A 27,730-nucleotide genomic window follows, 5' to 3' on the forward strand; every position below is an offset into this window, starting at 1 on the left:
AAAAAATCAGAAGGCTTTAAATGTACATTATGCACCATAAAAAATATCCTGAATCCACAAAAGGACAAAGGGTGTCAGGGAAAGCCAATGTCTTCCCAAAGGTGATGAACAAAATTAAACATCTTTTGTTTACAAGAATCATTTAACCACTTAGGGGTGAAGTTAAATTCTTACACATTGTCCAATCTGGTCCCTCCATTTCTGGCGCTCTTGTGCAGTACACTGAAACAGCATGTCCAGGATTACCATCCCAAAACTGTACATATCAGCCTTCTGCAGGTAGGAAGCACACATTATCTTCACATTAATCCCCCTCAGTCATTTCGGTTTAAGGTTTCATGTAGCATGAATGTCAATACTAAGCATCAGAACATGATCAAACCATTCCACAGGATCAAGTCACCCAGTGCTAGCAGTGAAAGCGCAGGGTCAGAGTGCAACAGGCCTTGTGCTGGTCCAGATTGTGTGGGCAAACCCTGCCGGATTCAGTAATGTTGGCCTAACTAATTATACAGAGCAAGCTCTGGACCCAGGTTAGGCTGGCCAGTGAGGGGAGATTTCTGTTGGAGAGCAAGTCTGAGGTGCTGTCTTTTACCAGGTTTTACAAGGTTCACAAGGTAAACACTCTGGTATATGATAGGAAAAGGCAGTCAACTGGAGCAGAGGAAATAAGGTGATGGCCAGAGTCTTCAAAAGGACTTTGACACTTCAGCAGCAATTTTAAACCAACCCGTCTGGCAGGAAACTGCAGGAATCATCTCAGCTGTCAGCCCACCTGATTATTCCTCCTAATAAAGGGGGTGAAAAGCAGGCGTGGGCATAAAACAGGTTGCAGATAAAATCATGTCAGTTTCCTATCAGGCAGGTTAGCCTAAAATTACCCCGCTCCCTACCCAATCAAAACTTTGCAGAACTCAGAAAGCGAAACTAAGAATTTCTTTTTGAATTGACACATGAAGGCAGGGATTTCAACTTTAGTCCCTATTGTGGGCAGAATTTTCTGGCTGATGTGTGGGTGGCGTGGACCGACATCAGCGGGTGGCATTGCGATGTTTCGGTCAGCGGACACGCACAGCAGCGGGACGCTCGCCCACCATTAATTAAAGGCCTCATTAAAGCACTTAACTCACCAATTGTCTAGGAGTTTGAGGGGCCCATGCAAACCTCGGGTCGGCTCACGGACTCAACAGGTGGGAGATTTTAAAATAAAAGTCATGCACTGGCCGGATATGTGGATTCAGGATCAGTTCATGTTTTCCACCAAGTTTTAATTGTGGAAAGTGTTTTAAAGTTGTGTGTTTGATTGTTAGCAATTCACATGGAGGCTACCCGCACGTCAAAGGCTAAGGCTATCTTCTGGGTCAAATGGCCAAGGCCAACACGGTACTCACCCTTCCAGAGCGCAACAAATCATTGAATCTCTTGTGGCACTGGGTGCCAGTTTGCCGCACTTCCTCATGGGCGCTGACAGCGTCACCAACCTCCGCCCACGCCTGGCTAGTGACATGGGGGCCCTCCCCCTCCCAGCATCCGGATACAATACATCCCGAGAGCTGGAAATCTCTTGGAGGAGGACAGCAAGGCATGCATCGGAGAATCGAGGGGCACAGTGGCACCCCCCGCCCCGCTGGCCTCTCCTATAGCCTGCACCCCCCCCCCCTCCTGCTCATATTCCTGTGGAACCACAGCAGCCTCCCTCTCTCCCCGAGTGGCCATGATGCACTGCCTCTAGCAGGCTGCCTGGCCACTCTTTATACAGGCCGCCAGCTCCCCATTGGAACTGGCAGTCTGAGCACGCCCACCTCCGCAACTATATTCCCGTTCTCCACGGGAGTCGCTAACCCACTGGCCGGGCCTTAATTGGCCCATTTCGGTGGCAGCAATCAGCTGCCCACCCACCGCTGAGTCGGTCAGGCCCACCCACCCATCAAAGGCAAAATTCTGGCCTGTGACTTTTGCAACATAACACATCAATGAAACAATGTAGATGGAGCATACAGTTAAAAAGTACATACCGAGTCATAGATGGTCTTGTGATGGCTTGTTCTAACTTCTGGAGCCAGGTATCCATATGTTCCAATGTTTGCTGTGAGTTTCTCATTGTCTAATAAAGAAAGCAACATCATTAAGGATTGCAATTAAGTAGAGCTTGGTCGTGGGAAAAACATTCAAGTGAGACATATGAGGACTGTGTGATATCTAAAACATCTTTTAAATAGAAATAAATTGAATGAGATCAGTGAAACATGCTGTGTACAGCTTTTTAATCCTGTTATGATGCTGCAGATGATGTGTGTCAGGTGGGCCAAATCCATGAGGGAGCCTTGGTCACACTATCACAACGGTTTTGCAATTTGTATTTATTTCAAGATGTGTGCACTGAATTCAGAAGTAATAAGTCCACCAAGATTTTAAAAGACCTTTTTAAAAATTAATTAAAATATTTATTAACAAAATAAAAGATGTCAAGCACATACATAAGACTACAAATTTCTACTATAATAACTCCTAAAATTCCTAATTAACTTGACTCCCAGTTACACCCTCTTTAAGGCAACAGTCCAAAAACAGATTTTAGATTTTAAACAGATCCAGCAAATTAACACAATACCCTGGGCAGTGGAATTCCAAACAGCTTTTCTCCAGCTTCAGTTTCGGTAGACAGCAGACTTCTGCGCAAAGGCTATTTCACACACTCCAGTTAGATCTCACAGGGCCCTCCCCTGACACATGGCCTCATTCTCCTTTAAATATGTTTGTCACTTCATCTTTCTAAAATGCAAATTCCCTTCACACCTTACACGCTAAGCCAGCATCTGTATTTACTCATTAGCATGTCAAGCACCGAGTTTCTTTTAATGAGTTAAAGCTTGTGGTCTACTTGACACCAAATATAATTAAATCACACACAAACTAGACCCAACTATACTTACCCCCAAAAACCTACTTCACAATAAACCAGAAAGATATTGTGAAAATTATTATACTTTCAGGACAATCCAAGTGAACCAATTTTTATATTGTGTATGAAAAATACAAGATAGTTCAGTAAATATTATTTTTCTCTTAAATATAGCTTGGTGTACTACTTTCACAAAAGCTAACATACAAGCCAAAACAAAATGTGACTATTTTATACTGCATCAGTAATCTTTTCCCTTTTTTTGCAGACAAGTACTAACTGATTTTCACTTCTAAATGCATGTCCATGACTATATGTTTCCAGGATCTTTTTTTTTTGCACACAATCCCTGGAAGCTACTTATTTTGGCAAACAAATGGACAACAAAACAACTGAAACATCACCTGCACTCAAATCCACTTGTACATCCATTTTGTTCTTAGAGGTGAAAGTTTTGTGTTCTGCGCATCCCTGAAATGTGGAACACAATGCATCCTAATCAACAATTCTGAACAGGCAAGAACAAAATAGCACAGAAGTAAGCAAGCTTTTCTTTCAATGCACTTCACTTATATTCTCCAGATCTCTGCTTCAGCATAGATTGAACAGTTCAGTGGTAAAGGTGTTCTTGACTAAACTGCAGATTGTGTACCTTGTACTATTTAGTGGATGGACTCTTATATAAATGACTCAACATGACGAAAGACTGGAGTGTGATACCTCAATAATACCACAGCACCCAGTGTAACACTGACCATATTCTTAACAAGGATTACTGTAGGCAGTTTTACTGATATTGCTTAAATGCATCATTGTTTAATGACTGAGTAGTTTGTTTTATTGTTCACAGGATGGGTACATGGCTAGCTAGGCAAGCATTTGTTGCCCATCATTAATTGCCCTTGAGAAGGTGATAGTGAGCAGCCTTCTTGAACTGCTGCAGTCCATGTGGTGTAGTATACCCACAGTGCTGTTAGGAAGGGAGTTCAAAGATTTTGACCCAGCCACAGTGAAGGAACGGCGATATATTTCCAAGTCAAGACGGTGAGTGACTTGGAAGGGAATTTGCAGGTGGTGGTGTTCACATGTATCTGCTGCCCTTGTCCTTCTAGATGGTGGAGGTCATGGGTTTGGAAGGTGCTGCCTAAGGAGCTTTGGTGAGTTGCTGTAGTGCACCTTGTAGATGGTACACACTGCTGCTACTATGCATCAGTGGTGGAGGGAGTGGAATGTTTGTGGATGGGGTGCCAATCAAGCAGGCTGCTTTGTCCTGGACGATTCAGGCTTCTTGAGTGTTGTGGGAACTGCACTCATCCAGGCAAGTGGGGAGTATTCCATCACATTCCTGACTTGTGCCTTATAGATGGAGGGCAGGCTTTGGGAGTCAGGAAGTGAGATACTTGTGGTAGAATTCCCAGCCTCTGACTTGCTTTTGCAGCCACAGTAATTATATGACTAGTCCAGTATTAGTTTCTGGATCAATGATAACCTCTAGAATGTTGATAATGGTAATGTCATTGAATGTCAAGGGCCAATGGTTAAAATCTCTCTTGTTGGAGATGTTCACTGCTTGGCACTTGTGTGGCGCGAATGTTCCTTGCCATTTGTGAGCAGGAACCTGAATGTTGTCCAGGTCTTGCTGCATTTGGACATGGACTGCTTCAGTATCTGAGGAGTCGTGAACGGTGCTGAACACTGTGCAATCATCAGTGAACATCCCCACTTCTGACTTTATGATGGAAGGAAGGTCATTGATGAAGCAGCTGAAGATGGTTGGGCCGAGGACACTACCCTGAGGAACTCCTGTAGTGATGTCCTGGAGCTGAGATGACTGACCTCCAACAACCACAACCATTTTCCTTTGTGCTAGGTATGACTCCAACCAGTGGAGAGTTTTCCCCCGATTCCCGTTGACTCCAGTTTTGCTAGGGCTCCTTGATGCCACACTCGGTCAAATGCTGCCTTGATGTCAACAGTGGTCACTCTCACTTCACCTCTTGAGTTCAGCTCTTTCGTCCATGTTTGAACAAAGGCTGTAAGGAGGTCAGGATCTGAGTGGCGCTAGCAGGGCTCAAACTGAGCGTCAGTCAACGGGTATAAAAAGAGAAAATGCTAGTAAAACTCAGCAGGCCTAGCAGCATCTACGGAGAGACAGAGTTAAAGGTTTGAGAATGTATGACTCTTCTTCAGTGAGCATGTTATTGCTGAGGAAGTGCAGTTTAATAGTACTGTCAATGAGCCCCACCATCACTGCTGATGATCGAAAGTAGGCTGATGGGGCAGTAATAGGCCGGGTTGGATTTTTTCTACTTTTTTTGGGGAATTGAAGTCAGTGTTGTAGCTGTACTGGAACAGCTTGGCTAACGGCACAGCTAGTTCTGGAGCACAAGTCTTCAATCCTATTACTGGAATGTTGTCAGGACCCATAGCCTTTGCAGTATCCAGTGCCTTCAGCTGTATCTTGATATTTTATGGAGTGAATTGAATTGGCTGAAGACTGGCATCTGTGATGCTGGGGTCCTCCAGAGGAGGCCGTGATGGTTCATCCACTCGACACTTCTGGCTAAAGATTGTTGCAAATGCTTCAGCTTTTGCACTGATTGCTGGGATCCCCCCCATCATTGAGAATGGGGATATTTGTGGAGCCTCATCCTCCAGTGAGTTGTTTAATTGTCCACTACCATTCATGACAGTTTGTAGCAGGATGCAGAGCTTAGATCACTTAATTCTGTCTATCACATGCTGCTCCCGCTGTTTGGCACACAAGTAGTCCTGTGTTGTAGCTTCACCAGGTTGACACCTCATTTTTAGGTATGCCTGGTGCTGCTCCCGGCATGCCCCTCTGCACTCTTCACTGAACCAGGGTTGATTCCTGGCTTGATGGTAACGATAGAGTGGAGATATGCTGGCCATGAGCTTATAGATTGTGGTTTAATACAATTCCATTGCTGTTGATGGCCCAAAGCGCCTCATGGAGGCCCAGTTTTGAGTTGGCAGATCTGTTTGAAATCTGTCCCATTTAGCATGGTGGTAGTGCCACACAACACGATGGAGGACATCCTCAATGTTAAGAAAGACTTTGTCTCTAGAAAGACTATGTGGTGGTCACTCCTACTGATACTGTCTTGGACAGATGCATCAGTGACAGGTAAATTGGTTAGGACAAGATCAAGTATGTTTTTCCCTCTTGTTGGTTCCCTCATCAACTGTCACAGGCCAGTCTAGCAGCAATGTCCTTTAGGACACAGCCAGCTCAATCCGCAGTGGTGCTACCATCACTCTTGGTGACGGACATTGAATCCCCCACCCAGAACACATTCTGCACCCTTGCCATCCTCAATGTTTTCTCCAAGTGATGTTCAACATGCAGGAGCACTGATTCATCAGCTGAGGGGGCCAGAGTGGGTGGGCTGGAGCTGGTACATAGTAATCAGCAGGAGGTTTCCTTGCCCATGTTTCACTTGATGCCATGAGACCTCAGCGGTCTGGAGTCAATGTCGCGGAACCCCAGGACAACTCCCTCCCAACTGTATACCACTGTGCGCCACCTCTGCTCGGTCTGTCCTGCTGGTGGGACAGGACATACCCAGGGAAGGTGATGATGTTTCTGGGACTAGTCTGTGAGACAACGCTCCCAATTTTGACACAAGCCCCCAGATCTAAGTAAGGAGGAGTTTGCAGGGTCGACAGGGCTGGGTTTGCCATTGTCGTTTCCATGCTGAGTTCAGGTGATCTGTCTGCGTGGTCATTCCTTTTATACTTTGTAGCAGTTTGATACAACTGAGTGGCTTGCTGCACTACCATCACTAAAGGGCACTAAAGAGTCAACCACATTGCTGTGGGTCTGGAGTCATGTATAGGTCAAACCAGGTAAGGAAGGCGGATTTCTGAGTGCTCCTGAAATCCCAATCACTCAAGCAGCTGAAGGCTTCACCAGTTCTTTTCAACCAGTGAAAACTGAGTTACAAGAAAAAAGATAACTCAATTCTGTGAAATTTGAGTTCCCAAAAGCAGATGATAAAGCTACTCCAATCGACGGACTGAATTTTCCCTGCCCGCTGGCATCGAGCCTGTTTGGCAAGAAGGCCAAAATTTGGTTCCACAATGTCGTGAATCCAGATTGCAATCATCCACTATGCCCGTCAATAGCGGGCCATGTTTCCTGCCATCAGATGTTGGGAACCTCATTGTCATACATCTGCATATCGTAAGCCCAGCCTACCGGAATCATCCACCCACCGACGGGTAATCCGAGCGGACATGTTTCACAGCAGCATATATAAGGAGCGCACTTAGCGGACCACACTTTGAGGGGAACAGTAACGTTGTGCAGCAATCACAAAGGTCGCCTGTTGGACTTTAAGTTTGAGGTGCCACACATTCAGGCAAGGGCACGGGGAGGGGCTACACTGCAGCTGAGGCAAGTTGGATGAGGCGAGGGCTGAACTCCATTTGAGGTGGGTTGGGGGGGGGGTCAAGGGCTGCACTGCATTTGGGATGAGTTGGTGGGGGGGAAAGAGGGGTGCCCTGTGGTTGATGGTAGTGCACAAGCACACTTGTGGAGGGGGGAGTGTGTGGAGACAAGCGGCCACGCATTAGGGAAACCTTGTATAAAGTGACCATTCCTCCGCAGCTGGTGCAGTTCAGGGGCTGTCACACTGACATGCTTGGAGTCAGGCCTCCAGCTTAATTTTTTTTTAATTCATTTATGGGATGCGGGCTTCACTGGCTGGGCCAGTATTTATCTGACCACTCAAGCAATGCAGAGACATGAAATTGCCACCAAGTGCTCCAAAGCTTTTCATCCCTCAGGCACAAACTGCAAAGTAATGAGCGTTTTAACGGAGTGTATAAAAGTTGGATGACTGGACACAGTGTACAATCTCCTTGCTAAAACTGGCCATGGAGCAGTCACTGGTGGAGGCATCACAGCCCCTTGCAATGTCATCACTCCGGTTTGGACCCACCTCCCCCATGGATCAAGCTAACAGCGCAGCCTTGCAGCGCGGGTTAGGAGAATGCCTGTGTCTGAGCTGACAGGCACACTGTGCTGTCCATGGGCACTGCTGCTGCCAATCGGTCAGGTGGAGTGGGGCAGAGGTGGTTGGGGTCTCAGTAACCATGCAGCGCACTAAACTCTGGCCACCCAAGTGGTGGCCAGCACTCCCCGGGATGTGTTAAGGGGCCTTCAGACTTAACCAAGAGAGGTTCTTAGTATACTCAAGCTAACCCACACCTCTCCCTCTCTTTCAAATGCAGGAGGAGTACATCAGGAGCACAGAGCCTCGTGAACCAGGCCTCGTGGCGTAGAGAGCAGAGACGCAGGAGAAGAGAGTGACAGAGGCACTTGCTGGGCAGAGAGAGGAGCAGCAGCCTCAGGAAAAAGGGATGACTGGGACTCCTGCACACACCACCCAAGAGCCACAGTGAACCATCGTTGGTCAGCACCTAGCTAGACCCAGGGTCTATAGACGCCGCCTTTCATTCCTGCAGATGATCGGCAACTGATGTCGCTGACGACTGCACATTTCTAGGGAACTGGTCGGTCACATCTGCCAGCTACCGCAGGATTTGGCCCCAAGGGGACATGGAGGGCACCCACCTGCCAGAGGCCATGAAAGTGACAGCGATGCTCAATTTCTACAGCAGTGGCTCCTTTCAGGGCTCCATGGTGACCTCTGTGGGATATCACAAGCCTCCACCCACAAATGCATCCATAAGGTCACGGATGCCACCTTCACAAGGGCACACAACTTTGTGCATTTCGCTTGGGACCAGGAAAGCCAGGATTCAAAAGCGTTGGCTTTTGCCCAGGTCTCAGGTTTCCCACATGTGCAGGGTACCATTGACTGCACTCAGGTGGCACTCAGATCTCCGTAACAATAAGCAGTCAACTATGTCAACCCCACGAGCTTGCACTTGTTGAATGTTCAGCTGATAGTGACCACCACAAGCGCATCCTTCAGGTCTGCGCACAGTTCCCAGGGACCATCCATGACTCCTATATTCTCAGTTGGTCTCAGATCCCTATTGTCTTCCAGGGTCCACAGAGTCTACAGTTATGACTCCTTGGGGACAAGAGCTACCTGTATAGGACGTGGCTGATGACATCCATGTGGTGGCCTCAGACTGCAGCAGAGCAAAGGTATAACAATGCTCAAGCTGCAACTCACAGCTCGGTGGAGCAGACCATCGGGATGCTGACGATGAGGTTCCAGTGCCTGGTGCTGCAATATAGTCCACAGAGGGTGTCACACATCATCATCACCTGCTGCACCCTTTACAACCTGGCACTGCAACAGGGAGAGGAGCTGACTGAGGGGGATGAAAGAGCTGGGCGTCTCCTTCGATAAGGAGGATGATGACAGGGATGAGGGTGACAAGCTCCTCGAAGGCAACAGTGATGGGGATGAGTCCCTCGCACTGGTCAAGCGAGGCAGGTGTGCTCAGGAGGCCCTCACAGCTGTGAGATTCGTGGAGAATGATGACGACATTCAGTGAGGACACTCCACAGATCCTCGCATAGCCTCTGTGAAAGTCTGACTCCTGTCTGGCCTAGGTCAGCTCGCTTGTGCTCTGTGATCAGGGTCATATCGTGGAGACGCAGCTGTGAAACTTTAAATGCACCTGATCTTTTGTGAGCCAACAACACCTGACTCCTTCAGGAGCACAGCGTCACCGGTTGTGGATGCTGATGAAATAGGGGCCAGCCCCACCTTAAAAGTGCTGGGAGCACACAGAGAGAATGATGGACTCTGTGTCCACACCCGGGACCATCCAATCAGGTGACTCTGGATTGTCCAGCCCATCCAAATCCCCTCTTCATGTGAGCCCAGCAGCTCCAGCTCCACAGGCCGAGGAGGGTGTCACTGCCACACAGCAGGACCCAGAAAGCAGGCAGGGACCCTCCAAGTATCAGCCCTCTAGAGGACGCCCATCAAGGTCATCACAGACAGGGTGTAGCAGTCAGCAGACTGCCTCCATCTCCACCCAGGACATTCTGGCAGCAATGACCAGCACCATCAAGGTGCAGGCATCACTAATATGCCCAGGGAGTGTGAGGCTGGACCATCACTGTGGTCTGAAGGCTGCACAGACACAGGGAAGAGTCCCTGGACTGAGACACCTGCCTTTATCTTGTGCAGGAACCAAGGTTTCACATCTGAGAGACACGAACACTGTTCACCGGTCTACTTTCTGGGTCCTGCTGTGTGGCAGTGACACCCTCCTCGGCCTGTGGAGCTGGAGCTGCTGGGCTCACAGGAAGAGGTGATTTGGATGGGCCGGACAATCCAGAGTCACCTGATTGGATGGTCCCGGGGTGTGGATCTGCTGGTCCTCCTCCTTATGGGTGCCCGAGAACCCCTGGCTGACTCCTTGAGGAGAAGGGGTGGTTGGAGTGAGATCGAGCTGCCCCCACACCCCTCATGCATACACACAGTTGAAGGGCAACTATGGCATCAGCGATGGAGTTCAGCCTGTGCAGCTGTGCGGGACTGATGTCCTGGACCAAGGTCTTCGTGGCAGCTCCATGCCAGTGTTGACCTCGGTGCGTTGGCAATGCTGGCGCTATCACCTCAGCCTGAAGGTGGACAGACTCCTCCATCGTGCCTTGCAATCTGAGGAGTGCAGTGGACATCCCTTCCTGATGTTCCTGAGCTTGCCTTTGCTGCTCCAGCAACTGTGACATGACTGAGTCCATCTGACTCAGACTCAGCAAATTTCTGGCCTCCAGTAATCCTCTGAGTGCTGGATAACTGGGAAATCCCTGCAGCTGCCTGCAGTGGATCAGACAGTGTGATGTGCTCCCCAGACTGTGATCCCAAGGCTACTCTAAAGCTAGGTCCCACCGAGGTGTGTGTCTCTGCGCTGGTGGAGGGTGTGGGTGAGCGCTGTGATGGGATTTCAGGGAGGGTGCCTTCAGATTCCTCTTCAGAGGTTTCTTCGGGGCTTGATTGGAGGTCCTGGGTCATGGACTCTGTTGGCTGTTTGGTAGATGTGCCTGTGAAAGCAAGAGGAGATAATTAGTGTATGGCAGTGGCCTGTGAAAGAGGACACATCACTCACAGCATGGTTGTCTGATGGATTTTGCACTGCTGGATCCTCACTTGGTAGATCAGCACCGACCTCACTGTCAGCACAGGACCGGTCCTGGTCATCGCCGGCCAGCTGGACTGCTGTGTTTACAAAGTCCGTGAGGACCTTGATGTCAGGCATTCCTCCACCAGTCTACGAACTCTCCATCCTGTTGTGTGCCAGCTTGTCCTGCATGAATAGAGATGGAGAGAGTATTAACAGGATGCTGCCAGGCCAGATGATAAGTGTGCTGGGCACGTGTGGGTGTTGAGTGGTCCCATGGACGGGATGAAGAAAATGACAGTGTGTGTGAGAGAGTGAATGATGATGTCCTTTGCACTGGCAGTGAGTGAGGGCCCTGTGGGTGTGTGATGGGTTTTTGAGTGTGTGAGTTGGGAGTGATGAAAAGAGTGACTTACCCTGCAGGAACGGAGGAGATCATTCTTTCTTTTTTGGCACTGGGTGGCTCTTTTTTTGCAGGGCATTGGCACTGACCCACCACTGCCACCTCCTCCCATGCTGGATTGGTGATGTTGCTGCCCCTCCTGCAGCCAGGGTGTGAGTAGAGAACATCACGGTGAAAGTGTGAGTAGAGAACATCACAGTGAGAGTGTGAGTAGAGAACATCACGGTGAGAGTGTGAGTAGAGAACATCACAGTGAGCGTGTGAGTAGAGAACATCACGGTGAGAGTGTGAGTAGAGAACATCACGGTGAGAGTGAGAGTAGACAACATCACAGTGAGAGTGTGAGTAGAGAACATCACGGTGAGAGTGCGAGTAGAGAACATCACGGTGAGAGTGCGAGTAGAGAACATCACGGTGAGAGTGCGAGTAGAGAACATCACGGTGAGAGTGCGAGTAGAGAACATCACGGTGAGAGTGCGAGTAGAGAACATCACGGTGAGAGTGCGGGTAGAGAACATCACGGTGAGAGGGTGAGTAGAGAACATCACGGTGAGAGTGTGAGTAGAGAACATCACGGTGAGAGTGCGAGTAGAGAACATCACGGTGAGAGTGTGAGTAGAGAACATCACGGTGAGAATGTGAGTAGAGAACATCACGGTGAGAGTGTGAGTAGAGAACATCACGGTGAGAGTGCGAGTAGAGAACATCACGGTGAGAGTGCAAGTAGAGAACATCACGGTGAGAGTGCGAGTAGAGAACATCACGGTGAGAGCGCGAGTAGAGAACATCACGATGAGAGTGTGAGTAGAGAACATCACGATGAGAGTGCGAGTAGAGAACATCACGGTGAGCGTGCGAGTAGAGAACATCACGGTGAGAGTGCGGGTAGAGAACATCACGGTGAGAGGGTGAGTAGAGAACATCACGGTGAGAGTGTGAGTAGAGAACATCACGGTGAGAGTGCGAGTAGAGAACATCACGGTGAGAGTGTGAGTAGAGAACATCACGGTGAGAATGTGAGTAGAGAACATCACGGTGAGAGTGTGAGTAGAGAACATCACGGTGAGAGTGTGAGTAGAGAACATCACGGTGAGGGTGTGAGTAGAGAACATCACGGTGAGAGTGTGAGTAGAGAACATCACGGTGAGAGTGTGAGTAGAGAACATCACGGTGAGCCTCCACAGTGTCCAAAAGGCGCTCGAGGGATGCCTCATTAAAGCGGGGGAGGGGCTGAGTCTTCTTGCCTTTCGGGGCCATGTCTTCCTTGCAGCAGTCCTGGGCTTGAAGCACTGAGAGGTGTGTGCGCGGCTGCACTTTAAATATAGCGCCTGGCGTGATGAGGCTGCGAGGTGGCTGGTGAACATGAGCCCCCCTGCAATCAAAATGGCGTGTTTCCTGGGAATGCACGATTAATGAGGCTGGATTGGGACAATACGGCGTGAGAAGTCACCATTGCCACTGGCAGGTAAAACATCTTTTCTCCCACCCGTAACCGCCCAATATGTTTCACAGCCACCTTTCCGATAACTTGCAGGCGTAATGCCAAACACTGTATGGATGAGTGCTTGTTGGTTTTATACTGTTTGTCTTGTATCACTGTAAGGCAGGAAACATCATCGCACTGATGCACGACCTGCAGTAAAATGGGAGCATCAGTGAACTATGGTTCAGTAAAGGTGCTCATAGTTCAAAGGCTGCACTCTTAATTACAACAGCAAAATGTACGCTAAAGGTTCCACAATTTCTAAAAAGAATACAACAGAAAATCAAGTCAAATGAGTGGAAAAGGTAAATCCTTTTAAATATATAGAAACGCTAAAACACATTACCTGAGATGTACAGAATCTGGACAAACCAAAATCTCCAATTTTCACAATTCCGTCTTCGTCAATAAATATGTTTCCCGGCTTCAGGTCTCGATGTATAATATCCTTTTGAAATAAGAAAATACCTGTTCTGTTCCATCACTGGAATACTACTGAAGGCACTGTTTACTCTACCAACAGAAGCTCTCTCTATCAGAACTCCAAAAGAATTCTGAAATGAAGACTGTTATTTTTATTTATATTTGGAATGAAAGGACGTGAACCTTGCAGAGCCTCAGGGCATTCCAAAATACTTCGCCGATTACACAGCACTTTGGAAGTATAGTCACTGTTTTTATGTAGGCAAATATGGCAGCCATTTTGCACACAGCAAGATCCCACTATAGCATTGAGTTAAATGACCAGATATATGACCAGTAGCTGGTTGAGGAATGAATGATAAGACACCTCACTGGTAGAATTCCCTTGCTGCAATCATAACTGCACTGAAGTGTCAGCCTAAATTAGGTCAGTCTCTGGAGTGAGGCTCAACTCAAGACCTTTGATCCCAGCGGCAAAAGTGTCACCACAGAGCCAAAGCAAACACTCAAACTGGCTATATTGGAATTGATACTTCACAGTGTAGTGCAGCAGCCCAGAGCACTCCATCACAGCAAGAATCCAATACAGTGCATAACAAGAACACAGGAGAGGAATATCATTCAACCCAGTTTTCCTCATCTTTCCAAAAAGACTCCTATAGGACTCCAATCACAGCATCCAATTATTTTGTTGATGGTTCCTGGGTTTTTGTTTCCAATTTCCTACATAGAAATCTGGCCCATGTGCTGATCACTTGGAGATGTGCCGAAGAACTTCCTAAATTTGCTTCTTTAACTGTTATGAATCCATGGTCATGGAGCACCCACTCACCAGATAGGAAGTTAGGGCAATCCAATCCAAGACCAGATTTTATGGTCCTTTTGCAATCTACTACTAGATTTTATGGTCCTCAGGCAATTAATTGTCTGTAGTCATGGCCTCCGCCCTTCTAAAGCAGGATGTCCCGTCTCCATTGGTCTGGATTGCCAGACCAATCAGAGGGCTGGCAGTTCTTCAGTGCCAGCAGCACCACTGGGAGGAGAGGCCACAGATGGGACTACAGCAGTTCCAGACCAGCCAAGATGGTGGACGCCTGGAGTGCAGCTAAGTTTTATTGGGGCTTGCTGGGACCAATCAGGCAGGCGCTGGAGGTTGAGGGGCATGTTGTTTGCAAGTGCAGAAGTGGGTCTCCAGACGGAAGTGGCCCTTGTAGGCCACAGGGTGCCCAGCCAGGAGGGACCCCCACACCCAAGCCTGCAGGGAGCCACCAGACTTTCCCCAGGTGGTGAAGTGCCCGTTGTAAAATATCAGCAGTGCTGGGAAAATACCCAAAGGCCTCAGGTTTCCTTTTGTTCATTCATGAGATGTGAGCATTGTTGGCTTGACCAGCATTTATTGCCCATTCCTAATTTCCCTTGAGAACATGGTGGTGAGCTGCCTTCTTGAACCGCTGCAGTCCATGTGGTGTAGGTACACCCACAGTGCTGTTAGGGAGGGAGTTCCAGGATTTTGACCCAGTGACAGTGAAGGAACGGCGATATATTTCCAAGTCAGGATGGTGAGTGACTGGAGGGGAACTTCCAGGTGGTGATGTTCCCATCTACTTGCTGCCCTTGTCCTTCTAGATGGAGGTGGTCTTGGGTTTGGAAGGTGCTGTCTAAGGAGCCTTGGTGAATTCCTGCAGTGCATCATGTAGATGGTACACACACTGCTGCTACTGTGTGTCGATGGTGGAGGGAGTGAATGTTTGTGGATGGGGTGCCGATCAAGTGGGGCTGCTTTGTCCTGGATGGTGTCGAGCTTCTTGAGCGTTGCTGGAGCTGCACTCATCCAGGCAAGTGGGGAATATTCCATCAGACTCCTGACTTGTGCCGTGTAGATGGTGGGCAGGCTTTGGGGAGTCTGGAGGTGAGTTACTCGCTGCAGGATTCCCAGCCTCTGACCTGCTCTTGTAGCCTAAGGTCGGGTAGATGGCTAGACCATCTTCCACCTACCCCATCGCTTGTAAAGTTGCCAGCAGCAGCAGGAAGGCTGCATGGCGCATGGGCACCATCCCACCTGAGTTTGCGTGACCCTGACCTCCCAGCCCACTTCCTCCCCACCATTCACCATTATGTAGCACTGAATGGATTCTGCCAAAGATGCTCTGCAAGCATTTACTACAAGTGTGTGAGAAAGGGCTTAGGTTAACTCCTTTCTACTGCTCTTGAAAAAGACCTGCAGTTCACTTGGCATCTTTCTCTGTATGCCTGGAACATTGCCAGGGAATTGTCAACAGGAACCCACAGCTACCATTCCTTTCACAGCATTTTAAAATAAAATGTTAATGTGGTTTACAGTATAATACTGAGTCAACATACCTGACTGTGGATGTATCTCAAACCTTGAAGCATCTCCTTAATGATCTTCGAACAGCATTTGAAGTTGAAACATGTGTGGCAGTGATTTTCTATCCACTTTTCCAGTGTCATCTTGCAAAAATCCATCTGAATCAGGCACCGATGAAAAATGTTCAGGAAAAAATCAAAGTCATATTTTCATTTGAATGCATGGATGGGATACCTTTACAAATTCTGTTTATATACAAAATGCCAAAATACAAATTACATGGCTGAAACTATAGAAGGAACAGGTATAGCAGGAAGTCTTTAGACAATATTCAGCTATTGGCTATCAAAGTCTTATAAAATTTCTCCTTAAAGCCTTGCACATTGAAAGAAAATCAGGAGAAACACTAGGTTAATTTTGTTGCTTCTTACCTTAATAAAAAGAAACCTAAGTTTCTTTAAATGTTCTTCATCAGAGTGCTTTAGAGAGTTCTGGGAGAATAAGACAGAGCATCATTAACCATGAAACAAATCTCTGGAGCTTTTTTTCAAACAGTTCTGCGTGCAGTACAACAACTGGGAATTTCAGTCACCCATTTCCACTCTCGCCAGGCGATTCAAAGAAGCCACTAAGAATTGCAAATAATGTTTTCCATTCAATTGAACTTCGCTTGATTGAAATCCTTCATTTTTTGTAGTAAAATTTCATCAAAACACCCCCCAAATCATCTTCCCAAACACATTTTGCAGGTTATACGAATGTCTGGTTTAAAAAAACTGGTGCAACTAGTTTGCAAACTAAAGTATATTGCACTGAATTGCACACTTAACCAGCTTAACTTCACTAGTCCAAATTTCCTACTTTTTAAGTAAATCAGCCAACTTAATTAAACATAGTGTTCATTTGCATGACAGATCAACTTCCATTAATTTGCCTTATGTAGAGCGGTACGTGCATCAAATTTGACTTTGACCAAACAGTTAAATCCACACCACATTGTCCCCAGACATGAACTAGTCTTGTAGTTCGCCAAGAAATGTAGCGACAGCTTTGATTCTAAAATCACAGCAATTCTTCTATTCAATTCACGTTTCCTGTTTAATTTTCTATTGGCCAACTGCGCAGCTTGTAATGATTCAATGAAGGATTAGCAATGTCAGACAGAGTTCTCACGCATTTCAATTGAGGTCAGTTAATCATGTTAACTCACTTAATGGTATACTACTCAACAACGTCAATGTGGTGTGATTAACTTGCAACAGTATTCCCCATCCAATTTTGCTTCTTCATTCCAATGCCCCATTCTACATTTACCTGCAGCCTTCTGGAACTCTAGCTAAGTTGGTATTCTTCATGTGTGAGTCAAAGTATAAGTGCCAAAAAGCTAACTGATTGACAGAACAACTCCATCCATTTCTGTTCTGTTAGCACAAGAGATCCCTAAATCTACACTCTTTCTGGCAGAGACCTCTGCACACGAGCAGAAGTTCTCACTCTCTGGGATTGGTATTGTTTTTCTACTTTGTCTATGATAGGCAGCAGCTAATCAAACACAACACAGGGAAAGAAGCTAGAATTTAGAATGATACAGCATAGAAGGAGACTGTTTGGTCCATCAAGCCCATGCTGGCTTTTTAAAGAGCTAGCCAATTAGTTGTATTCCCCCGCTCATTCCCCATAGCTCTGCAAATGTTTCCCCTGCAAGTATTTATCCAATTCCTTTTCCAAATTTACTTTGAATCTACTTTCTTCACCCTTACAGGCAGTGCATCCCAGATCATAGCAACTCACTGTGTAAAAGCCATTCTCCTGATTTGCTCTGTGGTTCTATTGTCAATTACCATAATTTTGTGCCCTATAGTTATTGAGCCAGTGCAACAGTTTCCCCCCATCAATGCTGTCAAAGCACCTTTGTCATTTTGAAAACTATTAAAGGGAGGTGATGGCATAGCGGAAATGCCACTGGACAAGTCATCCAGAGACCCTGGCTAATGCCCAGGGGGCAGATTCAAATCCCACCATGGCGGCTGGTGGAATTTAAATTCCATTAATAAAACCTGGAATTGAAAGCTAACCCCAGACCTAACATCAATTGTCATAAAAACCCATCTGGTTCACTAACGTCCTTTAGGGAAGGAAATCTGCAGTCCTTACCTGGTCTGGCCTACATGTGACTCCAGACCCACAGCGATGTGGTTCATCTGTAACTGCCCTCTATAACGGCTGAGCACGCCACTCAGTTCAGGGGCAGTTAGGGATAGGCAACAAATGCTGGCCTTGCCAGCGATGCCCACAACCCATGTAAGAGCAAAGAAAATAAAAGCTTTGCTTGAGAGAGAACAATCCCAGCTTCTCGAGTCTCTCCACAGAACTGAAGTCCTTCATTCCTGGCAGCTTTCTAGTGAATCTCTTCTGCACCCTCACCAAAGTGTTGATATCCTAAAGACAAGTGCCCGGAATTGGACTCACTGGGTGGAATCTTCCGGATTCCATGGGGGCGGGCTTCCAGATGGGACCAGGAGGAATTTTCTAAATGCTTCCAGGTAATTTTCCAGAGGCAGGTCAACACTGCCTGCCCAGCAGGGGCAGGTAGACAATCTGCATGATTAAATGCTCATTTGTGGGCTGATTGGGAACCCCAAACCCCTCCCACTGAGGGACAGGCCTGACGGCTGCCTGGAAGGCTTACCTGCAGTTGGTCTGGGGACCAGCCACGAGACCTCCTGTTTTAGATCCCCCACCTGAGCCGCAGCCCTCAATGGGCTACAGCCGCTACTGCCAGCCATCTTGTGGAGGACAGGGGTGGCCTCACAGCTATAGGTAGAGATTTTTTGATTTAAATCTAACCTCTTCAGAGGGTGTCACAAGATGGAGACATCCTTGTGTCCCTATGTAGGTCATCAATCACCAACGGATTGTCTAATAGGTGGATCTCCATTTACCAAATCTGGCAGCAGAAGACATTCTGTGACTGTTTTATTGTTCCACTTTTCCCTTCTGGATCCTTTCCCTGTTCAGAAACAAAACCCACTTACTAGGGAAAAACCTAGCTCTTAATTTCAGGCTTCAATGAGCAGTGCTCTCGATTCACTGTGAGGCTGGTCTTGGGTTGCGCTTAAAGGGACCTGCATTTCTAATATTGTCATGGATGACTGCAGAACCTGGACGCGACACTTACTACAGTTGCCTGAATTTCACTGAGGCGTTCAGCCACAGTACTTGCCACCTCCGATCCCTCGGCAGAACCAGTTGGACGTTTCCATTTTGTAGCTGGAGAAATGGATGATTGGTTGTCTACGTCAGAACCAGTGTCTGAAAAAAATACAAGAGTTTGATTTCACAACCGTCAGTGTGAATCACAAATTGATAAAGGATGAACAGCCTGCTGAGTTCTTCCAGCACTTTCTGTTTTTATTTCAGGCCTCCAACATCCGCAGCATTTTGCTTTTATCGGGAGGCTGAAACTATTTTCAGGTTCAGATCACCTTTGAATGCTGCTGATGAGCTGCAAACACCAGACGGGCTCACACATTGTAGAAGGAGGGAAAATTGGCCAGCTCTAACATGGTCGGACCTGGGGGAGGTGAGGTGCTGAGGAGAAATCCAGTCCAGTGGGCGCAGAGCAAGGGTCAGGAATGGGCCACAGTATTTCCTTTGCAGCTCACGCAAGCACACCTCCTGCCTGCACCAAAAATCAGGGAAGAGGGGCTTTAAGGACTCCTGAATGGGGCTCGCCGCTCGTTCAAAAGGTGCAGTTTGATGAGCACTTGCTCCCCCCGTTTGAACTTCCAAATTAAAATTGGCATTATACAACAGCATAGAACCCCGATCTGCAAATTTAAACCTGGAAATGCTGGGTGCCCACTTGCAGACTATCGTGAAAAATGCATCTGGTGGGCTTCGGGCGCCCAAAAGATGGTTGAGGCCCTCCCTGATTTTCCTCTGCCCATCCCTCCTCCATCTTCCTGGTGCGAAACAGGCAGGGAGGTGGTTGTTGAAAATCCGCCACCCACTCCATAGGTTTTGTCTCTTTAATGTAGGCCTGAAAGCCTCAGGCCTTGAGCTGCAGGCCTCCCCTCCATAGGTGTTGGGGCAAGGTCATAGGTTTTCAGCCCCGTCAGCACAGACAGGATGAAGAGAAGCTTTGACGTTATTATTATAAATTTTTTAAAAACTCAGGGCCCAACTAACTTACCTCAAAAGGACACACACACTTTCTAGATTTCAAGCAGCCTCTGCAAAAGACCTGTGAAAAAATTGCAGCCATGCATATGACAACCAAAAACGGTTTCATTAAGTTCTCAATAAACACTATTGAGTTTCAGGTGTAAACTGCTATTTTTCCGCGTGGTTGATAAAGATATTAATCAAATATTTTCAGTGTTGCAATCATTCACCAAGCATATTTTTTTCTACAAGTATTGGATTTATAATACTTTAGAATCAGGTCTGGGTGTGATTTTTGAGTACAAATTCAATTTACAATTTTTCTGACACTGTATTGAAAGACACACTAGCTGTGAGTAGTGGGAAATTAATTGCTTCTTTTGTTGATATGACATTCTAATGAACACAAATATGTTGCTGAACATCTGTATTTATGTAGTGTGTTTCATGACATTGTGATATCCCAAAACACTTCACAACCAATTAAATCATTTTTGGGCTGCAGTTCCTGTTACAATGTAGGAAATGCGGCAGCTCATTTATGGACAGCCAGGTCCCGCAGGCAGCAATGAAATAACTGATCAGATAATCTGTTTCGGCAATGGTTGTAGAGAGATAAATACTGGCAAGGATGCCAGAGATAATGCCCCTGCTCTTCTTCAAATAGTACCCTAGGAACCTCTGCCTCTACCTGAGAGGGCAGAGTCTTAGGCAGAAAGGTGAAGGAAATCATTCCAGGAATTACAGACATGCAATAAATAGGATTGTGACGACAACACTGACCTTGGCAATCACTTGGGTCGCTGTCTAACCACTCAACGGAGTTGTCACACGGTGGAGGTGCCGTTGCCAAGATGGGGTCATATGAACTGTCACAAGGGTCAGGTTGAGCTTGCTCTATCCATTCAATATTCATAGGATGCTCCAGTTCTTCAATCCAAGCATCATGATAGTGCACAACGTTCCTGTGATTTAGCTTCGAAAGAATCTTCACCTCGGTCAGGAAGGTGCTTTCAGCACACCTCTTGCTGTGCGGAAGATGGATGCACTTCACTGCATAGACTTTCTCCTCAAGACTGCGGAATACCTAAGAAAAAACACTCTAATTGCTGGAGCTTATTTACAGAAGGACAGATACTTGGGAGCAATTAAAAGGTAGTGATCAAATGCAAGAGGTCAGATGATGCCAAAAATTGCCTGTAGCTACTATATGAACCCAAGCTCATCGGCTTTAAACCATTCTAGGTCACACATGGGAAGAAAATGAAGCTGCTGATCAGACTGTTAATTTTGCACCATAGATTTAGTCAGCTTGGGGTCTATTTTTGTGGCTGTTTGTGCAGAGGCAAAAAACAAAGCCACTCCTTTTATGTGATTTGTAATAATGGTCACATTGAAGCATTGGCATTTTGGAGTTCATTAATGCAAACGCTTTGAGAATTTTCTGTTAATTATTGGAAAATCCTGTGAGCCTTACAGGTCCTAGACACATTGGGAGTTAGACATTTTGGTGAAGAGTGCCAAACGTATTGATCCAGTTGTGAATGGGATGAAAATTTAAGGAGCAACAGGCTCTGAGGTGCAAATTATTGTTTGTACGCAATTACCTGTCAACCAGAGAGAAAAACTGGGGTCAGAAAAACCGAAAAAGAATGCAGGACTTTCTTCATTGTTATTACTAAAACTTAAAACAACATCAAGGGAGTGGGTGTTTCAACTTCCACCCAAAATGGCAGCGAAACTGGCAGAATGAGCAAGCTGTGAACACCAGGAAGACTGAACCATTTCCAGGTTCAAGCCTCTTTTAAATCTCAGATTCTAATAGCACAGGAGGTCATTCAGGCTATCATACCTGTGCCAGCTCTTTCAAAGAGCTGTCCAGCTTAGTCCCACACCCCAGTATGTTCCCCATAGCCCTAAACGTTACCCTTCTTCAAGTGTAATTGCCTTTTGAAGTTCCTATGGAATCCTATTCCATTCCTCTACAGGCCAAATGTTCCAGGTCTTCACAACCCTCTGTGTGAAAAAAAAATTCTGCTCATTACCTTCTAGTTCTTTTGCCAATCATTTAAAGCCTTTGTTTACTGACCCGCTGTTAGAGGAAACCATTTCTCCCTACTTGTGCGATCAGATTCCCTCATAATTTTCGGTCCCCCCTTAACATTCGCTGCTCTGAATGAGGTCAATCCCAGCTTCTCCAATCTCGCCAAATAAGTGAAGTCAAGCCCCATCCCCTGGTATCTTTCTAGTAAACCTCTTCTGTACCCTCTTCAAGGCCTTGCCATCTTCTTAAAGTGTGGGCCCAAACCGAACACAAAACTCCAGCTGAGGCCTAAACAGTGATTTGTAAAGGTTTAGCATGAATTCCTTATTTTTGTATTCAAAGGCCCTACTTGCAAAGGCCATGCATTCCATGAGCTTTCTTAAATGCCTGAGCAGCACACCCTACCACTGTCAAAATTTGTGAATATGCACTCAGAGATCTCACTGTGAGGCACTCTTCTTTAACTCAAAGGTCTGCTGGAAAACCTCAACCCTTTTCCTACTTATGTCAATGGCCTCAATATGAACCACAACTTCTGGCTGCGCAGTTTCCCCACCCAGAATGTCATTGAGATTCAATGTAGCTGATGGGCTGTGGATGCCAAACAGAACAGCTGGTTGAGCTGTGTCCATAAATGGCCAGAGCGTGCACAAACCACACTTCACACACTGCACCCGAGCATAGCAAATGGGGATCCTGCTGTAGAATTCTAATTTTCATATTTAAGCAGCCTCCAGTTGGAAGCAACGACTTACAGGCCCAGCTGAACATTGCATTAACCGAGCCTCAAGTGACTGTCAGGCCAGCTGCATTGCCCTTCTCTGAAGTACCACCTGCTGTTCGAGCAGGAAACATTATTTAAGGAGTTGAGAATTCGTACCGTTTTTAATCACATCTTACAGGGGTCAGAATGATTTTCACGATTTTACCAATTCTCATTTTAAGCAACGGTTATTAAGATTAAAAACCACAGAGGAAAAAAAAAGCAGCCACCATGCTGTTCAAGAGGGTCAAGCAGAACATCGAAGCCAAACAATACGTAGGAGCCTTCAGCAGTATTTACATGGACAGAAAATTACGCTTGGCCTGCGGGTGCGCGCCAGACACAGCAGAGGGTGAAATAAAGCACGTTGACATCGGCCGAGCGTGCTGACATCAGCACACACTCGAGATAGTTAGGTCGGTGGGTGGGTACCAGAGCCGGAGGTGCACCCGCCGACAATTAAAAGGCCTATTAAGGCCATTAAGTTAACAATTGTACTGAATTTTTCACTGCCTAGTTCAACCTAAGGGTTGGCAGGCAGGCGATTAGGCCGAACGGCCTTTATATTTATATTTATCCCCGGGCGGGATGAGGTTTCCTAAAGCAAATAAAAATAAAATAAAAATTTAACACTTGAATTAAAAACATATCCCTGTTCGTGTGACAGAGTCACATGAGGGGACATGTTTTATGATATTTTTCATTTCTTTTTATTATTTTTTTTAAACAGCACTTCAGCTCCCTGAGGCAGCGCCATGCCTCGGAGATTGAAGTGATCTTTCTCACACATGCACAAATTGTGTGCCAAGCCCACTCGGCTTCCTCCCCACCGCCCGCACAGGCGGTGCCCAGTGCTGCCCCTTGCGCTCCACGCTGGCTGGTCCTTAATTGGCCCACCCGCGTAAAATCACAGTGTGGAGCAGATTATGGGCAGCAGTCAGCTTCCCTTCTGCCCCCGCCAAGGGCAAAATCCTGCCCAACATAGGTACATTTTCAAAACAAGTTTAGTGTGGGTGCAGAGCAGCTCCCTATATGTATTTAAGAAGAATCTCGATAAGTACATGAAAGAGAAAGGAATAGAAGGTTAGGCTAATAGGGTGAGATATGCAGGACTGTAGGAGATTCAGGAGGAGCATAAACACTGGTGTGACCGCTTGGGCTCAGTGTTCTATTTCTGTGCTGTAAGATGTCTGTAGTTCTATGTAACATCACACTAGCGCTAAAGCTGCATGGTGTAAAGATCCATTCTGACTCTGCAGCTAAGTGAATTGAGACTCTCTTTCCAGGGCGTCTTACTCTGCTCTGGCATCAGCTCAGGCCCTGAGCCTGAATTTAGGCTGCATTCACAGTATAGTGGCAGTGACACAGATACATGCACACATTTTTATATTTGCACCATTTCGATATCTATAAAACTGCAGATGTAGACCTTAACTCTGTGTAAGTGAATGGGTTTTGAGTGAATTAAAATCTCACCCCCAGTTTGCGATGTCCACTTATAATACAGCAGCTTCCATGTTTATCTTTATGCTCATTCAGCGGTAATTTTTATTGTCAGATTTGTTTCTGTGATTACTCTGGAATCATGTAGCCCATTCAGGGCCATTCAGCCCATTGTGCCTGTGCCAGCTATCCAATCTGTCGCACTCTTTCCCCATAACCGTGCAAGCATTTATTCAACTCCCTTTTGAAAGCAACTCCCTTTTGAAAGTTACTATTAAATCTGCTTCCACCATCCATTCAGACAGTAAAACAAATGCATAAAACAAATGCTGCTCATCTTTGCCCCTGTTTCATTTGCTAATTATCTCAAATCAGTGTTCTCCAGGTACAGACCCTCCTGCCATTCCAAATGGTTGCAACAGAAATTGTAACAAAACAAGGGCTATACCGACAAACAAAATAACTTCACCTACCTTATATACAATACTGAATCCGCCTTGGCCGACACATTCAATATCTGTATACCCTTTCTGCTGCAGGATTTTTCTTACTTTGTCCAATATAATCTCTGTGCGCCACATCATGTGAACCTTTATAAGGGACATGCAAAGTTCTTAATGATATAAAAAGATAACGATCACTGTATACTAAACACATTCACCTAACCATTTAATAACTCCAACATTGTTGCACCTAGTCAGAAATGACGAGCTTTGATTTCTTCAAATGGTTTTCTATATTGTTTTGCCAAGTTAGTGCCCTCAGTTGTAGGTATACCAGTTTCCTTTTGCTTCGCTTACTCTGCTGTATAACTTCTCATCTTTATTATTCTGAACAGCGGACAAATAACCTGAGAACCTACAGTACAACCTGCCTGCCTTTTGCACCCTCTGTCACCCTGTTATATCCTTGCTCAATTTTATCAATGCTACTAGTTATTGCCATGGTGAACCCCATTTTTCTCCAATACACCATCCTACATATTTCCTTCACTCTGTATCTTCACTGTATTGAAATCAAGATTGAACACAAAATTCCTTTGTTCAAAGTTAATCTTTTCTAAATGTTTGTGGAATATTGTGGAAACCCTATCTCCTTCAGCTTTCCTACAGTCCACAAGATTTTAAAGCTTTGTATCGTCCACCCCTAAACACATCTACCTCTTGACTTGGTATAATCCAACATTAAACCTGAATTTACCTCATCTTCTCTGCTACTATTTCCAAACTTGGGCCAGAATTTCCAGGATGGCAGGACATGGCCCCCACCATCCAAAGAGTTGGTGGGGAACACATCCCCGCTGACTCCAGCAGCCCCCATGCCATTTCACATTCCAATGAATGTTGATTGGCACTGTTGGACACAGGACAGCAAAACAATAACTTACGGAGTGAAGGAATGGGAGGCCTTCCCATAGGAGGGCCCATTATCAGGACTGAGCACTTCAGGGTGAGGGAGCTGCCAAGTGAAGCCACCTCAACTCTGCCTTAAGATTTAACATTTCAGGCCAGTAACTTTTCACCAGACCATTCTGAAATGTTAACTCTGCTTCTAGCAAGAAAGGCGTTGCCTGACTCACTGAGCATTTTGTGTTTTTTTCATTCCAGATTTCCAGGATCTGCGATATTTGTTGTCTGTAATAAGAATGTTCTTTTGCCTCTGTGCCTAATAGTACCCTGGTTGGTCCTGGTACTGCATTTCCACATCATTCTAACTGTGAAACTGGTCCTGGTACTGCATTTCCACATCATTCTAACTGTGAAAGCTCACTGAAGGGTTTCAACACATCACACATCCAACTCACCAGAGAAACCTCCAAATGTCGTTAGTTATACTAATTCTATTTTTTTGAATTTCCAAAAGACTGATGACCTCTGATATACTGTCCCTCTCACAGCTATCATGAGGGATTCATAATCTGATTACACAATTATAAAGACATTTATTTCCCATCTACAAGCTACAATCCCAGAACCATCTGGCACCCGAGCTCTTGTCAACATTTCATGGAATATTTTCCCAGCGCTTCCAGCCCAGCTATTTGGCAGATAACAGATGGTGGCACAAGTGTGGAATATGAGTTATTTCCTTGACTTGACTTTCCAACATTAGGAAAAACTTTGAGAATAAAGCCCTGGGTTATGTGTTAGACTGAAACCATCGTCCACCGTCAATACTCCGCTGAAGCTGATTGGAGTCGGCACATGCCCAGCTAAACACAGGAATTCAGCAGTTGCTGGCAATGACTTTACACTTTCTCAGGGGAAGCACTGTTGAACTCTACACAGACTGTAATCAGGTAAAAATCATGAAACAGATGAGAACTTGCACTTTTACGCTATTAGTCTGACTGTAAAAACCTTTGAAAATGTTACACCATGTTAAATGATTTCTAACTTGGTTTAACAGCATATTAAGTTCATAGTTACTAATGAACTGCCTCACTGTCCCTGAAAATTTTAATTTTATATTTATGGAATGTCAGATTGCCATTATGATAAAGATATCCATTTTTTTCAATTAACTTTTTAGTTTGTTTAAGATATTTCATCTTCTACCTTAATCTCATCTGTATGTTCAAGTCATTTATTTTACTTTATGGGAAATGATAATTAAGAAGTGAAGGACTATTGGTGCATTTTACTACCTGCTTTACTGTCTGTTAGAATTCTTCAATGTGATTAGCTGCTTACCTTGTTTGATGACATCACTGTTGCTGGGTGCCTGGCAAATCCCTCGGCTTGGTCCTGGATTCGATGTGAGGTTGGGAAAGGGGAAATCCAGACCACAAGATTCCAGGATTTTTGTAGGCAGTTTAATTCCTTCGAAGTCAAATTGCCGCTAACTGAGCTCAAAGATTCAAGCAAATTCTGAAGCTTCTGTTCTTAGTCTTCAGAAGGTCTGGCCCATCTCAACTCCTCCATCTACTTTGTTCAGGCCAATACACTAAGGACCATAGTCAAAAGCCAAGTTCAGCAGAGCAGGAAATCTGAAAATAAAGTAAATGGTTAAAGTTTTGGGGCATTGTGCTAAGACACTAACTCTGTTTCTGTCTCACAGAAACTGCCCGACTTGCAGCTGAGTATTTTTCAATATGTAAGGCTTCAGGTCTCTGTATGTTTAAAAAAAAATAACCCTGATGAATCTGAGAAATGAGCCTGAGTTGGAAAAGTCTTATCGTTCTGAAAAGCCCATGGCACCCACCACACTGGGAGCAGCACAAAGAGCTTCCTGGCTGCTGCTCCCTCCTCCCCAGCACACTGCAGACCAGGGCAAACCACCGCTCAACTTGGTCATTTACAACCCAGCTCGCTAGAGGGTCACAGTTACCCAAAGCGAAACCAAACACATCAAAGTACCCACAACCCCCGAATCATCCGCGCGAAACAAACCCTTCAGTGTTAACAGGGCAGGAAAGGAAAGTGGCGGTCCCTTTAAAATCCTCCTCCCAGGGGCAGGCACCAAGGCTTCTGACTGACAGCGCCGGCCCGGGGATGATTGACAGCTCGGGCCCGGGGATGATTGACAGCTCGGGCCCGGGGATGATTGACAGCTCGGGCCCGGGGATGATTGACTGACAGCTCGGGCCCGGGGATGATTGACTGACAGCGCCGGCCCGGGGATGATTGACAGCTCGGGCCCGGGGATGATTGACTGACAGCGCCGGCCCGGGGATGATTGACAGCGCCGGCCC

The 27,730-nt window shown here is 46.2% G+C and overlaps 1 protein-coding gene across 5 annotated transcripts in view; it reads right to left on the reverse strand.

Annotated features, from left to right (window-relative positions):
* LOC121288851 (probable serine/threonine-protein kinase ifkA) overlaps positions 1–27,494 on the reverse strand; it is a 69,554-nt gene extending 42,060 nt beyond the window's left edge. For 2 of the 5 annotated variants that reach the window (XM_041207638.1, XM_041207640.1), the window contains exons 1-10: positions 26,730–27,422; positions 24,510–24,626; positions 20,570–20,873; positions 18,798–18,931; positions 16,051–16,110; positions 15,652–15,777; positions 13,214–13,315; positions 3,307–3,373; positions 2,016–2,104; positions 175–273 (exon numbers count right to left, since the gene is read on the reverse strand). In XM_041207638.1, the coding sequence (XP_041063572.1) occupies positions 175–273; positions 2,016–2,104; positions 3,307–3,373; positions 13,214–13,315; positions 15,652–15,777; positions 16,051–16,110; positions 18,798–18,931; positions 20,570–20,873; positions 24,510–24,626; positions 26,730–26,744 (1,113 nt within the window). In that variant the 5' untranslated portion in view covers positions 26,745–27,422. The other 3 variants (XM_041207636.1, XM_041207637.1, XM_041207639.1) reach the window with 3 other exon arrangements.
* Positions 27,495–27,730: the final 236 nt, after the last annotated feature.

This window comes from Carcharodon carcharias, chromosome 16 (genome assembly GCF_017639515.1).
Source record: "Carcharodon carcharias isolate sCarCar2 chromosome 16, sCarCar2.pri, whole genome shotgun sequence".
In the NCBI taxonomy this organism is placed as follows: Eukaryota; Metazoa; Chordata; class Chondrichthyes; order Lamniformes; family Lamnidae; genus Carcharodon; species Carcharodon carcharias.